The sequence below is a fragment of the Marmota monax genome, unplaced genomic scaffold, assembly GCF_021218885.2.
Source record: "Marmota monax isolate L192 unplaced genomic scaffold, Marmota_monax_Labrador192_F-V1.1 WCK01_AAM20220418_F8-fsc00151, whole genome shotgun sequence".
In the NCBI taxonomy this organism is placed as follows: Eukaryota; Metazoa; Chordata; class Mammalia; order Rodentia; family Sciuridae; genus Marmota; species Marmota monax.
The window spans coordinates 3,483,956-3,498,984 of record NW_026694226.1 but is presented as its reverse complement, the minus strand read 5'-3'; the positions used below and the strand labels follow the sequence as shown (position 1 = coordinate 3,498,984).

The 15,029-nt window shown below is 48.8% G+C and overlaps 2 protein-coding genes and 1 non-coding gene across 3 annotated transcripts in view; 2 read left to right on the top strand and 1 right to left on the bottom strand.

Annotated features, from left to right (window-relative positions):
• Nucleotides 1-1,195: 1,195 nt before the first annotated feature.
• LOC124108343 (U6 spliceosomal RNA) lies at nucleotides 1,196-1,297 on the top strand. The gene has a single exon (XR_006856656.1). It is a non-coding gene; the product is annotated as a U6 spliceosomal RNA (small nuclear RNA).
• A 3,037-nt stretch (nucleotides 1,298-4,334) lies between these two features.
• On the top strand, nucleotides 4,335-12,396 carry Gdf11 (growth differentiation factor 11). Its single transcript, XM_046466692.2, has 3 exons — nucleotides 4,335-4,779; nucleotides 9,859-10,256; nucleotides 10,764-12,396. The coding sequence occupies exons 1-3, from the start codon at nucleotides 4,335-4,337 to the stop codon at nucleotides 11,142-11,144; spliced, it is 1,224 nt and encodes a 407-aa protein (XP_046322648.1). The 3' UTR covers nucleotides 11,145-12,396.
• Nucleotides 12,397-12,448: 52 nt separating this feature from the next.
• Sarnp (SAP domain containing ribonucleoprotein) overlaps nucleotides 12,449-15,029 on the bottom strand; it is a 55,683-nt gene continuing 53,102 nt past the window's right edge. Inside the window, exon 12 of the transcript XR_006856642.2 lies at nucleotides 12,449-14,091. The gene's annotated coding sequence lies outside the window, so the exon portion shown is untranslated. The remainder of the gene's footprint in view (nucleotides 14,092-15,029) is intronic.

The following is a 15,029-nucleotide window of genomic DNA, read 5'->3' as shown; positions in this document are numbered from 1 at the left end:
AACTCTGGGTTCAATCCCTAGCACCACAAAAAAAAAAAGGAGGGGAAAAAAAGTCAGGTACAATGGCACCCACCTATAATCCCAGCTACTCTACTCAAGAGGCAGAAGCAGGAGGATTACAAGTTTGAGGCCAGTCTGGGTAACTCAGCAAGACCCTGTCTCAAAATATAAATATTTTAGACACCTTGATGGCACATGCCTGTAATCCAAGTGACTCATGAGGCGTAGGCAGAAATATCAGAAGTTCAAGGCCAACCTCAGCAACTTAGCAAGACCCTCAGCAATGAGACCCCATCTAAAAATAAAAAGGACTGGGGATGTATCTCAGTGGTAAAGCATCCCTGGGTACAATCACCAGTTTATATACACACACACACATATACATGTATATATGTACATATATACAGATATATAATTTTGTAAAGGAATAAGGATATAGCTCCATGGTACAGCATTTGCCTAGTGTGTGTGAGGCCATGGATTCAATGTTCCATACCACGCACACACACACACACACACACAGAAAAGTTCACGAGCACTTCTATCGACTGATCACTATGTAATTCTCACAACCAGCTGAGGGTAGGCATTGTGATCCCCATGTTATAGGTAAAAAGAATAAAAAAATTAAAAAAATAAACTTGATGAAATTCTGAGATACCCATATCTTGGTCCAAGGCAAATGAAGGAACGAGCTAAGTTTTTTTGTTCATTCCATTGTTATCTCAGTTCCTGTTCCCCATGGAAACGGATCATCTATTAAAAGCTCCATGGGTTGTTTTTCCTAGCCCCTCTCCTCACACCTGAACCCTCAGTTTCTTCCTTATTCCACTCCAGTTCTCCAACCCAACTTTGCTCTTATGTTTATGCCAAGTCAACTTTATGATATTTTATTGGGCTCAAATTCCAAAGAGTAAACCCCTTGGCTTGGTCTGAGCAACTCAATAATGAAATTCATCCATTTATTCAACAAACATTTAAAGTGCCGGGGTGGTGGTACATGCCTATAATCCCAGCATCTCAGGAGGCTCAGGCAAGAGGATTTCAAGTTCAAAAGCCAGCCTCAGCAATTTAGCGAGGCACTAAGCAATTTAGCAAGACTCTGTCTCAAAATGAAAAATAAAAAAGGATGTGGCTTAGTATTAAGCACCCCTGGGTTCAATTCCTTGGGGGGGGCGGATTGAAAGTTCCAGGAGTGCTTATTTGGGCAGCATATATACTAAATTTGGACCAATATAGAGAAGATTAGCATGACCCCTAGAATGACACACAAATTCCCGAAGCATTCCATAACTTTGTTTTCTCTAATAAGTGGATGCTGATCCATAGTTGTGGGGCGGGCAGGAAAAAAAAATGAAGAAACTTTGGATTGTGCAGAGGGGAGTGAGTGGAGGGGTGGCGCGATAGGGATGGGAAGGATAGTAGAATGAGATAGACATTATTACCCTATATACATGTATGAATACACTACTGGTGTGACTCAGCACCATGTACAGCCAGAGGAATGAGAAGTTATTCTCCATTTGTGTACAATGTGTCAAAATGCATTCTACGGGACAGGCACCTTGACCCATGCCTGTAATCCCTGTGGCTTGGGAGCTGAGGCAGGAGGATCTCAAGTTCAAAGCCAGCCTCAGCAACTGTAAGGTACTAAGAAACTCAGTGAGACCCTGTCTCTAAATAAAATACAAAATAGGGCTGGGGATGTGACTCAGGGGTTGAATGCCCCTGAGTTCAATCCCAGATACCACAAAAAAAAAAAAAATGCATTCTACTGTCATGTATAACTAATTAGAATCAAAAAAGAAAATGTCAGGAAATGAGTAAAACATGATTCCTCAAACATCTTCAATTTTCCTAGTGATCTTCTGGAACTTGGGATTAAGAAATAAACCTGGGCCAGGGATGGTAGCCCATGCCTGTAATGCTGGTGGCTTGGGAGGCTAAGGCAAGAGGATCACAAGTTAGAGGCCAGCCTCAGCAATTCAGTGAAGCTGTGAACAACTTAGTAAGACCCTGTATCAAAATAAAAAATCAAAAGGACTGGGGATATAGCTCAAAGGTAAAGTATCCTTAAGTTCAGGTCCCAGTATCAAAAAAAGAAGAAAGAAACGGAATAAGGCTGGAGCTGGATGTTGTGGTGGCACATGCCTATAACCCCAGATACTCAAGAGGCAGTGGCAGAAAGATGACAATTTAGAAGCCAGCCTGGTAAACTTTGTGAGATCCTGCCTCAAAAGAGAAGGAGGAGGAGGAGGAAGTGGAGGAGAAAGCTTGGAGAAACTGATGTCTGGGAAGAGGTATCCAGCATCAGATGTTAAGCACCTTCAAATAATTTTGTCACTTTGCACTCTTTCACTCTGTCTTCTGGCTTTGTCCATGGTCATACTTGAAGATGACCACCTCTGGATTTCTCCTCTTGTAACTTGCTGCCTTTCAGACATCTGAAAATAGACCTCTCCCCATCCTCACCCATGCAACTTTGAGCCCCTTCTCAGGCATCTAAGATCCTGCAGGTCCAAAGGCATAGGTAGATATTCATAGCTCCAGATTCCTCTCTAAAACATAGTGGCCTCCATGGTTTTTGTTGTTGTTTTGGGTGGAATGAGGGATACTGGAAATACTGAGTATTGAACCCAGGGCCTACATGGTAGGCATATCCTCTACCAAAAAGCTACATCCCCATTCTCTTAAAAAACAAACAGGAGCTGGGGTGTGGCTCAGCAGTAGAGCACTTGCCTAGCACGTGTGAGGCCCTGGGTTTGATCCTCAGCACACATAAAAATAAATAAATAAAATAAAGGTATTGTGTCCAACTACAACTAAAAATAATAAATATTTAAAAATTTAAAAAACAAACAAACTTTATTTTGAGGGCTGGGGTTATGGCTCAGTGATAGAGCGCTTGCCCAGCACATGTGAGGCACTGGGTTTGACCCTCAGCACTGCATAAAAATAAATCAACAAAATAAAGGCATTGTGTCCATCTACAACAACAACAAAAAATTAATAAAATTAAAAAAATTAACACTTTATTTTGAGATAGGATCTTGTTAAATTGTCCAGGTTTGTCAAATTTGCATCTTCCTGCTTTAACCTTGGGATGACACCAGGATGAAAGGTGTGCCACCCTGCCTGCTACTGTGCTGGGGCTCCCTCATTATTTTGTTCTTCATTTTATGTTAATTAATTTATTAGTTTATTAATTATTTTGGGAGGTACTGGGGATCGAACCCAGAGCACTCTACCACTGAGCTACATCCCCAGCCCATTAAATTTTTTGTTTTGAGACAGCGTCTTGCTAAATTGCCAGGCTGGCCTCAAACTTGCAATTCTCCTCTCTCAGCGTCATTAGTGGCCAGGATTGCAGGTGTGTACCACTAAGTCTGGTTCCTCATGTCTTCTTCTTTAGCTACCTCTGGCAGATGGGGCTCTTTTGGACTCAAGTTCTTCACCTTCTCCCTTTTGGGCTCTCTGTGCTCCCACCAAGGTTGACTCTTGTGGCTGTCACCCCTTCCCTCAGGAGTCTGCTTTTGCCCTGATCCTTTGGTCTGCCTTCTCAGGGGCTCCCTTGGTATCTCCCAGTCTGTGGCCCTCTCCCTTTGTCTTTCCAGGGTACTGGTCTCTGTCCTATCGGTTCCTCTGCCCCTGTTCCCATCTCTATGTCCCCTCAGTCTTCCCTTGTTTAGCCGCACCTCTCTTTGGACATTCCTTTATCTCTGTCTCCGATTCTCTCCACCCTAACTCTACCCCTTCTCTTATTCTAACTAAGTCTCTCACCTCTGTCTAGTCCCATCCGACTCTTCTTTTCCCTCCTTTGTCTGTCTCTCTGTCTTTCTTACCTCTCTTCCTGTCTCTCTGGATTTGTCTCTTCTTCCCTTATCCCTCCAGTCTCTCCTAGGTCTCTCTGACTCTGACTTTCCCTCTATACCTACCCCCTCCCCCTCTCCTGTCTCTTCACCTTTCTCTGGGCCCTTGCTCCCTCGCTCCCTCCCTCTCTCTTTTCCTCCGCTCTCTCCGGCTCCCTCTCTCGCCTCGGATGACAGCGCTACCTCTTTTGTTGGCTCCGCAGCCAATCGCGGCCGCTGACGACACGGGGGCCGGGGCTATAAAGGGCCTGGCCCGGGCTCGGGCCCCCCCAGCCGCCCGCCCCGGCCGCTCGCCCGCCCCGCCCGCGCGCCCGCCGCCCCCGGCCCCCCCGGCCCCCCCTCGGCCGGGCAGCCCCCAATCCCGCGCCGCCCGGACCCCCTCCTCCTCCCTCCCTCTTCCCTCCGCCCCCTCCCTGCGGGACTCCGGCGTCCCCGCCCCCCAGTCCTCCTCCCCTCCCCTCCAGCATGGTGCTCGCGGCCCCGCTGCTGCTGGGCTTCCTGCTCCTCGCCCTGGAGCTGCGGCCCCGGGGGGAGGCGGCCGAGGGCCCCGCGGCGGCGGCGGCGGCGGCGGCGGCGGCGGCGGCGGCCGGGGCCGGGGGGGAGCGTTCCAGTCGGCCGGCCCCGTCCGTGGCGCCCGAGCCGGACGGCTGCCCCGTGTGCGTGTGGCGGCAGCATAGCCGCGAGCTGCGCCTGGAGAGCATCAAGTCGCAGATCCTAAGCAAACTGCGGCTCAAGGAGGCGCCCAACATCAGCCGAGAGGTGGTGAAGCAGCTGCTGCCCAAGGCGCCGCCGCTGCAGCAGATCCTGGACCTGCATGACTTCCAGGGCGACGCGCTGCAGCCCGAGGACTTCCTGGAGGAAGACGAGTACCACGCCACCACCGAGACCGTCATTAGCATGGCCCAGGAGAGTAAGTGGGCTTCGGGGCTCAAGCGGTGCGTTGCTGGCTCGGCTCTGGGAAGGGCGCCTCTGGCTTCCAAGCCGGGCGCTCCCGGCTGCTTCGGCCCGGAAGCGTTTTCTGAGAAAACTTGATGGATTAGGGACCCGGGGCTATTCCACAGAACTTTTTTCCAGCGGTGAAGCTGGGCAACGGAGTTGTGTGCAGGCCCTGTTCCTGGAGGTGGGAGGGGGCAAACGCGACGGGTTGCAAGATACTGCCTCCCAACCCCGGTGTGCGAGAAAGACCCCCGTTAAAGGAGTCGGGGGCGGGGGGAAGCTGAGGCCCGCAGCTTTGGGGACTAGGCAGACACTCTGTCCTGAAGGGCCACGGGTGGGGATGACTAGAGAACAGAATTGGGAGGCTCCCAGCTGGGCCGCAGTACTCTGTCTTCCCATGGTCCTGGCACCAACTCCCCGCCCGATGCTCCGCAACGCGCCCACCCGGCTCCAGAGAACCGAGTGCCCCTCTCTGTCCCAGGAATAGGATCCCAGAACCCAGTGTTCCTCCTGGCAGCCCAGCTGGCACCCTTTTCATCCTGAGCCGTGTCTCACACTGGGTATCCCAAGGGGCCAGGAAAACTGTCTTCTTGGTACCGACCGATCTCAAGATAACTCCATTGCGCTGGGGGCTTAAGGACAATCATTTGGTTACTTAAACCTCAGTGTTCCGTCCCTTATTCACCGGGCCCGATGGCAACTGGACTTAAGAGAGAGGAAGACCCAAGGGAGAATGAGAAAAAACTGGACGGGTGTTGGGGGAGACCCAGGCATCCGAGTCCCTGGCTTAAGGAAGCTGAATACTGAACACGTTAATAGACATGAGCTGCTTTGAAATTTTATGGCCTGGAAAATCCAGGCCAATACCACTACCCCCAACTCTATCTTTCCCTAAGGTCAGGTGACTCCCTCTTCCCCTCCCCCACTGAGTCTCCCCTGACTCTTCAACTCCAGGGAACCAAGCCCTCTCTTATTCCCTGGTGGTTTGGCAAGGTCCCCCACCCCCCAGTTTGGTTTATGGCTCTGAACAGAAGAGGGGGGAGACTGGTTTATTGGCAGATGGGTAATAAAATGCTGGGGGCTGAGGGTCCTAGTGGCCCACATCCATAGGAGAGGCACAGGAACCCAGGTGTGCATCTGGGAGGTTTAGTACCTGGTAATGCCAAATGTGTTTCTGTAGAACTCAACTGAACCATACTTATTCAGGACTGTAAAGAAAACTAACCAGGAAAACTAACTGGATTTGTGTGTGTATGTGTTTGTATGTGTGTTTGTGTGCACGCGCACACAGGCGAGCTATGCACCCCGCACCAAGGGCTGGAGATCTGATCCTGTTTCCTCAGTCTCCCTTCTGCTCCTTTTAAGACTTCTGCTTGTGGAAGCTGGGGTCAGTCTGAGATTGACCTAGGGCAGGGGTGGGGGTGGGGATTTTAGGAAACAGTAGTAGAAGAATTCTGATCAAGAGTTTGCTGGAAGAAGATGAAGGGTACAGAGGGAAAAGATGCTCTGGTCTGTGTGGTATAGTGTGTGAGAATTCCCAGGATGGGTGACAGGGCCTTGGACTTCCCCTTGCTCCTCACTATGCCTAGCATTCCTTAGCTATAGGTCTGAGCTCAGAATTAGCTCTGTAGTGGGGATGTGGGAAGTGAAGGGACCCTGCATGCATGGATGGGGCAATGAAGGTTAAGACTGAAGGAGGCACCAGCAGTTGGTGTCTCACCCCAACTTCCACTCTTGTGCCACCAACAGTACTTGGATAACTAGGGAACTGGGTCTCCAGCCAGGTATTGTACGTCCCCTTTAAGAGCCTAGCTGAGCTCTTAAGAGAGGGAGGGGGAGTGGAGGGAGGGGGGAGGGAGAGAGGGGAAAAGGAAAAAGAGACTTTTATAGTCTAATCCCCAGGGACCCGCTTTAATAAGAGACTTGTGCTCTGCTAATCGGGGGAGGTGTTTGTCAGCAGAGATGGCCTCTGCTCCCCTCCCCCTGTCTCCCCTCCCCCAGCCTTCAACCCTGGACCCCAGCCCCCACCTCGCCTAGACTGCTTTGCTTGCCCTAGTTCCCTCTACCCTCTCAGGCTCTCCCACCCCAGCCTTCATCCTGGGAACCCAGCCCCCTGCCCTTCTGGGAGCCGAGCCCAGCCCCTCAGTTTCTCTCTCCTCCCCATACAGAGAGGCCCCTGCCCTCTCAGCCCAACCTCCTGCCCCTAGGCCTTCTAGCCTGAGTTGGAAAAGGGTGTGTAGTTGGGGGTGGAAAGGGGAGGCCGTAAGTAAGGAGGGGGTTGGGCTTTTGCTGAAAATAGTGCAATGACCTCTCTCCCCCAGCAGCACCGCCTACTAAACCTGACCTGCTGCCTGCCACCAACCAGATCAATCCAACACACATGTGGCCCCCTCCCTTTCCCATCAGAGCTGTTAAGGATTCTCCCAAGCCCCTTTCCCTCTATAGCTCTACCTGCTTATTCTTTGTTTCTCCCTCTCTACCTTTTCTGTCCTCTTATCTTTACCCCACCAGGTTTAGCTCCCTCCCACCTCTAGCTTTTTAACCCCCACCCACTCCTTTCTACTCAACCCTGGTGTTCTCCAACTCCCAAACTTATTTCTTCTCATACCACAATCTTTCTACAACCTCCGTTTTTCTGCCTATCTCTACTAACCTGACTTCATTCCTGGATCTTCTTGATTCTTACTTCCCTCACCTTCTCCAGTCTTTCCTGACTCTTCACCTTTCTCTTTACTTTCTCCCTATGTCCTGTCCCCTAGTAGTACTGACTAGTCTCCCATCCAGTGGAGAAGTGTATGAGGATTCCCTGGGATGGGCAATCCTTTATCTGAAGGAACCAAAGGATCAAGTGCCCAATCCCTCACCTTCAAATCTTAGGTCAGCTAAAGGTAGTAGGGTATGTTTCGAGTTTAGAAAACCAAACACTTATTGAGAAACTACTACTATTTTCACATTCTTTAATGCTCAGCACCTAAATCAAGAATCATTACTATCATACCAAGAAGTCTATGGGAAAGGCCAGATGAGGAGTCAAACAGTGGTTAAACCCACTTCAATGTAGCCAAGGACAGTTTAGGAAGAACTCTCAAGCACTTGCCTGTGTAACTGAAAATTGGGAGTTCATTCAGCATGTATTTATTGAATACTGCTTGGTACTATGGGAAGCACTAAAGCTACAGTGGTGAGTAAAATATATAGTATTGACAGTGTCCACCCTCAAAATGAGTATCTTAATAGCAAGAAATAGACACTTCCTATGCCTAAGTTAGGCATAATATGCCATTTGGATTGTTGCTTGTCATTCCAGAGCTCACCAGTAGCTTCCTTGCCCCAGCTACTCTCCTAATCTCTGAATTTCCATTCCCCAAGCCCCACTCTATTACATCATTACTGAAGCTCTAGCCAGTAGGATAAATGGGAGGACTAACAGAACACTGCACCTCAGAGAAACAAGGAAGACGATGATGCAGAGGACTTTGTGTATTGTGACCTAAAATATGAAGATTACAAAGGACTTTCTTCCTATCCTATTCAGAAGGTCCTCCTCTCCTGGAGTGAAGTGGGAGAGTGTTCATGGATGTTAAGTCCTCCATGACTACACAGAATGTTATGTGGGCATAATACCTAAGGGCCTACCTGGACTTCTGCATCATAGCTATATGGGCCTGGAAAAGCTCATTCCAGATTCTTCTTATCTAGAATGAGAATGGTCATTCTTGAGAAACATGATTCAGGGCATTCCCAAACTATCTAAGACATTAGGAAATGGAACTGGAAGAAGCTGGGAGCACAGGGATATATTGAGCATCATCTTTAATCCCCAAGGTTTAATTTATGGTCCAGAACAAGGGGGAAAGGGTCAAGATGTGAAGTTGGGATACTGAACCTCTGTAGACTTGCTGGTGGTCCTGGACCAAAAAAAAAAAAAAAAAAAAGGAATCTCAGGGGAGAAAAAGCTACTGAATTTTGTTTGTCGTGCTAGGGATTGAACCCAGGGCTTCACACATGCTGGGCACTTCCTCTACCACTGAGCTACATACATCCCCATCCCTTTTTTCCCCTAAGTTTTGAGACAGGATCTTGCTAAGTTGCTAAGGCTGGTCTTAGACTTGCCATCCTCCTGCCTTAGCCTTCTTGAGTAGCTGGTATTACAAGTGTGCACCAACTGTACCCTGCTGATTATAGTTGATATGGTATGTTGAATTATTATTTGTTTTGTTTTTGTGGTGTTGGGGACTGAACCCAGGGCCTTGTGAATGAAGGTAAGCACTCTACCAACTGAGCTATATCCCCAGCCCGAATTATTTCTGATGCTTTGGGAAAATAGGAAGAAACACAATTTTTCCCTCCCTCAAAATCTGAAGCACTAATGGTGGTGATGATGAGAAAGCAGCTAAGGAAACTTCTTTTGAGGAGAAAAGGAATGAGGAGTCAGATGCATAGGATGTGCTTGGGTAGTTTCATTCTGGTGCTACCGGGGATGACACAAGCCTAGATTTCAGTTCTGGTTTAGTTTATAAGATAAATTTAGCCTACATTCCCTCTGGACCCTGAGTTATATCCTCTGAGGCCACCTTTTTTTTTTTTTTTGCCGGGGGGATGCCAGGTTCCACCTGCCCATCAGACAAATCAGCAGAAATGGGGCAAGGTAACCTAAGGACAGCAGGTGTGGTAAGAGGTATGGCTTCTATGAAGAGCTTAAAGATTCAGAAAAAGTTGGAGCCTTACATTCTGGGAATAGTTAGGGAAGGGAGAATTCCCTGATAATTACCTTTACAGGTTAAAATGTAGAGGGGAACCTGTGTATTAGGATAAGTAAATGGATTAGGGAATTGGTACAGATCAGTAAAGACTGATAGAGCCCTCATCCAAAGTGAGGAGGCAGTTTTCAGTACCTGAAACCCCATACAGATAATCCATAAGATAGTCACAGGAGAAGGGCAAAAGCTGAAACACTCAGGCTGAGGAGTCCAAACTGCCAATGCCACCCAGGGATGCTGATCCTTTCTACAAATACCCTTTGCTGATGTTGTGCTCCCTTCTCTCTTATCAGCGGATCCTGCAGTGCAGACAGATGGCAGTCCTCTCTGTTGCCATTTCCACTTCAGCCCCAAGGTGATGTTCACAAAGGTACTGAAGGCACAGCTGTGGGTGTACCTTCGGCCTGTGCCCCGCCCAGCCACAGTCTACCTGCAGATCTTGCGACTGAAACCCCTAACTGGGGAAGGGACCGCAGGGGGAGGGGGTGGAGGCCGCCGTCACATCCGTATCCGTTCACTCAAGATTGAGCTGCACTCGCGCTCCGGCCACTGGCAGAGCATCGACTTCAAGCAAGTGCTACACAGCTGGTTCCGCCAGCCACAGAGCAACTGGGGCATCGAGATCAACGCCTTTGATCCCAGTGGCACAGACCTGGCTGTCACCTCCCTGGGGCCAGGAGCTGAGGGGCTGGTGAGCAGGGGGCCTGAAGTGGTGGTGGATATGTGTATCCTGGCCCTGAGGAGGTGGGGATGTTAGAAAAAGTAGACCAGGAACATAAAGGGAGGTGGGGACCAGTATTACTTCTTAGGCCAGGAGCTGATTCTAGATGAGTTGGAGGATGGGGTGGCAACTGTCACTTTTCAGGGAACCAAGCCAGGCAGCAGCTGAAAACTGGATTTGGGGTAAAGGTGTCAGATAATGGAACCCAAAAACTGGACGTTGATGAGGCCCTGAGCCAAGGGGCTGATGAAGGTCAGGTTGCCAGGACAAAGAACTAGGGAAGGCTGAGTTGAGAGATGGTAGATGGCAAGAAAAGTGAGTTCAAGATAAGGATGGGGTGGGTGGGGCAATGGAAAAGCCAAGAAGTCAATGGTTTCTGTTCTGATGCCACTATTGAGAGGCAGATGGGGGTGGGGGGGACAGGGAAGAACTTTTCAGGGCTATGTCACATCTCTTTCCCCTCTCCCTGACCTTCAGCATCCTTTCATGGAGCTTCGAGTCCTAGAGAACACAAAACGGTCCCGGCGGAACCTAGGCCTGGATTGTGATGAGCACTCAAGCGAGTCCCGCTGCTGCCGATATCCCCTCACAGTGGACTTTGAGGCTTTTGGTTGGGACTGGATCATCGCACCTAAGCGCTACAAAGCCAACTACTGCTCCGGCCAATGCGAGTACATGTTCATGCAAAAGTATCCGCATACCCACTTGGTGCAACAGGCCAATCCGAGAGGCTCTGCTGGGCCCTGCTGCACCCCTACCAAGATGTCCCCTATCAACATGCTCTACTTCAATGACAAGCAGCAGATTATCTACGGCAAGATCCCTGGCATGGTGGTGGATCGTTGTGGCTGCTCCTAAGGTGGGGGACAGTGGATGCTTTCCCCACAGACCCTACCCTGAGACCCCAGCCCTGGCCCCCATCTCCCCAAGCCCTAGAGCTCCCTCCACCTCTTCCCATGAACATCACACCTTGTTCCCTGACCAAGCAGTGTGCAATACAACAGAGGGAGGCAGGTGGGGGTTGAGGGACAAGGGGTTGGGGAAACGGGAAAGGAGGGACAGACATAGTTAGGGTGGAGTGTTTGATGTTTGCAAGTAAGAAGGTTTGGCAAGAAGACAGAGAGATGTAGAGACAGAAGTACAGAGGGATAGAGACAGGAACAAACAGCAACACTGAGAAGGCAAAGGAATAGAGAGGCAGAAGAGACAAGAGACTAGGCAGAGACAAACAATGAGAAAGAGACAGAAATGGAGTAATAAATGAAAGCCCCACACCAAGCCTCCTTTCTTCCACTGGCAAGGTGAGGGGCTTGGTATAGTTTGGGGAGATCCCCTGACTATCCAGTAGGAGAGGAAATAAAAAATCCATTCTTAGCATCTTCCCTCTCCCCCTACAACAATAACCAGGGGAAGGGAAGCAAGGGCAGGGGCAAAAGTAAGGATTTGGGAATTTTATTTATTTATTTATTGTGACTTTTCTTTGTTTTTTCTTTTTATTTTTGGGTACTTGGCTTTACTGGAATAGGAGGGCCCCTGCCCACTATGCCCCATTTGTCCCTTATGCCCCAAACCCTGCTCTTCCCCAATACCCACCCACTTAAGCACTTGTATAAAGCCTCCAGGGTTGGGAATGGGAGTAAAGGGCAAGAGGGCTGATATATGTGTTTCTAACCCATAAGCAACCTAACTAACCAAATGGGTTGAACTGAGTGGCCATGGAAATAGTACAAGATTGGCGTTTAAGAGCTGAGGGAGGGGAAATCCTCAACATCCAGGATCTATGAGAGCGCCACTAAACTAACCCTCAGACCCACCTTCTCCAAGGTATTGATTTAGTCAGAGGGTATAGCCTGTTTATGCCCAAATTACCCTCAGCCGAGAGAGACCAAAGAGCCTGTGGAATGCCCCTGCTCCCAGCCTCTATCTTCAGGTCAATAAAAGAGTAGAGACCCCAAAGTCCCCCAGGTCTGGGTAAGATTATAAAGGGTCAAGAAAGGAATAATAAGGAGGCTGAAGGTTACAGGGCATTTGAATCCAAATCACTGCTCTGGGCTAGGGAATAGAATCTGTAGACCAAGGTGGAAGGGATTCTGGAAGGGGGACATTTTAGTCCCCCACCCCCCAAAGCTCAGGGTGGAAGGAGGGAGAAAAAGGGAGCAGAGTGTCTATATAATTTTTAATCTTTTATTTTTGGAGTATAGAAGTACCTGGAAGCAGGGAGGGGATAGTACAGTGGGGAAAGGCATCTGACAAGGCCAGTTGACGGCAAAGAATGGGAAGGAAGGAGATTCCCTGGTTTGAAAGGCTAGGAAGCAGGCAGAAAGCAGTTGCCACTTCAACTCACTAGCTGGGCCAGTTCATTCCTCCCATAATCCTGACTCACTCTCCTCTGGACTCACTGTGCCTCAGTTTCTTCCCCTCGATGGAATAAGAAATAGCAGCACCCGCCACAGCCAAGAGATGAATTCTGAGCACTTACCACGGGCACTTTATGGACATAAAATACCTCTCGCTGTGGGACAAGATAACCAGGGCACCAGAGTAGTGGTGAAGATATGTGAGGCTTAGAGGAGTCACAGGCTTCAGAAAGTACAAGTTCCCCTGCCTCGCAGATGGACAGTGCCTGAAGCCAAGGAGTTGAGAATCTCCACACCCTATCCATACCTCACCAGCAGATCTCTTGGCTCCAGGCAAGAGCCTAAGGATGTCAGGAAAGCAGGGGGTGGGCTGGGGGGGGGGGCGCGGAGACCTACAGCAAAATGGTACTCTTAAGTAGATCCAGCAATTACGGTCTGGTAGAAACAGTACTGAACTGAAGTAAAGCCTGAGGTGGAGAGCAGACCTGGAAGGCTTATTCTTCCTGAGCACATGTCTCTCCTGCTTGGACCAGACCACTGAAGGGGCAAAGGTATGGTGACCACCCTTGGGAAGGTGATGCTGGTGAAATTTAGCATCTTACTTCTATTCTCATAGTGAGAAAATGAGATAAGGTATTTCAGTAGAGGAATGAACAGGGACTGTCAAGCTTTTCAACTCACCTTCCATATAGCAGCTATTTTAACCCCAAGTCTCTCCTCTCTGGCCCTATTCTTCACCCTTCTGCCCCAGTCTTGGAGAACAAGACACACCTGACCATTCACATTTCTTTGGTGGAAGGAGAGGAGCAGAAAAGTGAAGAATAGCACATGCTTCCCCGCAAGGTCAAATACCTCTTGATCTTGGATAGGGTGGGGACTGGGCAATAAACATTAGGTAACTTCCCTCTACAAAATCTAAACAGCTAGGGCATTAAACTTGGGGGACACTTAAAAAAAATTGCCCTTTAATACCACCAAATAAAGACCTTTGCAGAGTCAGGAAAGGGGTCATTTCTCTTAGGAATATAAATCTGAGTTGAAATTGCAGTCCCCTGTTCCTCCCTATCCCCAAAGAGGCATGGGATAGAAAAGCTTGGAGACACAACCCAGCAACCCAGTGGGGGCTGGCACCCTTCCCCCACCTTAAGTGTGTGGACCTGGCCAGTGCCCCTCGGAACATATCATTACTGGTGTAATTATTTACTTTGTGTATTTGATACATCATGTGTGTGATTGCCTTTGTTTGTTAAGGGTGTCTGAGGAGTATGGGGCTGACTGGGGCACTGGAATGCCAGGAAAGGACTTCTTCACTGAGATCAAGGCTTCCTCGAGGGAACCACTGCAAAAAGGCCATCAGGTAGTTTTCAAGTTATGTGACAGAGGGCAAAGATGGCCATAGGGTGCTCTGAGTTTTGGGATGGTCACATGACACAATCCAGCACTTGAACCTGAAAAAAGAAAAATAAAAGCAGTCAAAGAGTTTAGAAATCAGTGCCAAGCTCTTCTCCCTAATCAAGCGCGACATTTATACTTGGGAGTCCAGGAATTGAAGAGGATCTAAAAGAGGAAACCTTTTGCTCTAGGACTAAGAAGATGGGGTCCATGGAGCAAGAGAAAAACCACTATGGATCTGGGTGTGTGGTGCACACTTGTAACCCTAGCAACTCAAGAGGCAGAGGCTGAAAGATTGCAAGTTTGCAGCCAGCCTCATCAATTTAACAAGACCCTGCCTCAAAATTAAAAAAAAAAAGGACTGGGGATGTATGTGGCTCAGATTGAACACCCCTGGGTTCAATCCATGGTAATGCAAACAACAATAAAACACAAAAGTGCTTGTGGGATGAGGGTTGGGACATGCAGTCCAAGACAGATGGACAGAGGATGAGAAAGGAAGGGGAGTTCCTTTCTCTGGAGAGCTTGATTCAAAACAGTCCCCCAGATTATAAAACTCTCCCAGCCTCCATAGAATAGGAAATCTGAAGTTTTCTTAAGACAATCCAGCTAATGTCTGCTACTCTGCAGTCCCTACTCCTAGGTTTCCTCAACAGTTTCACCAAAATTCATGAAACAAAACTGACAGTTGTTTGCTTTGTCTGCAAAAAAAAAAAAAAAAAAAAAAAGTGATTAAGCATTTCAAATAATCTTTGAGTCCACTATACCTAGAGGGCAATTTCCAGGATGTTACAAGTTGGGGGTGGCAAAACAACCTTGCCTGACAAATAATAACATAAGGAAAGCTCCTGTGACACCAGCATGATCCAGAACAGGCAGCAAGGATACTAAGGGTTCAATGTGCCATCATGCTTTCCCTGCCTTGTTCATTCTACTACCAGACTGACCCCACCCTATACCAACTACAAAACAAGTTGAGACTGGGCAAGTAACT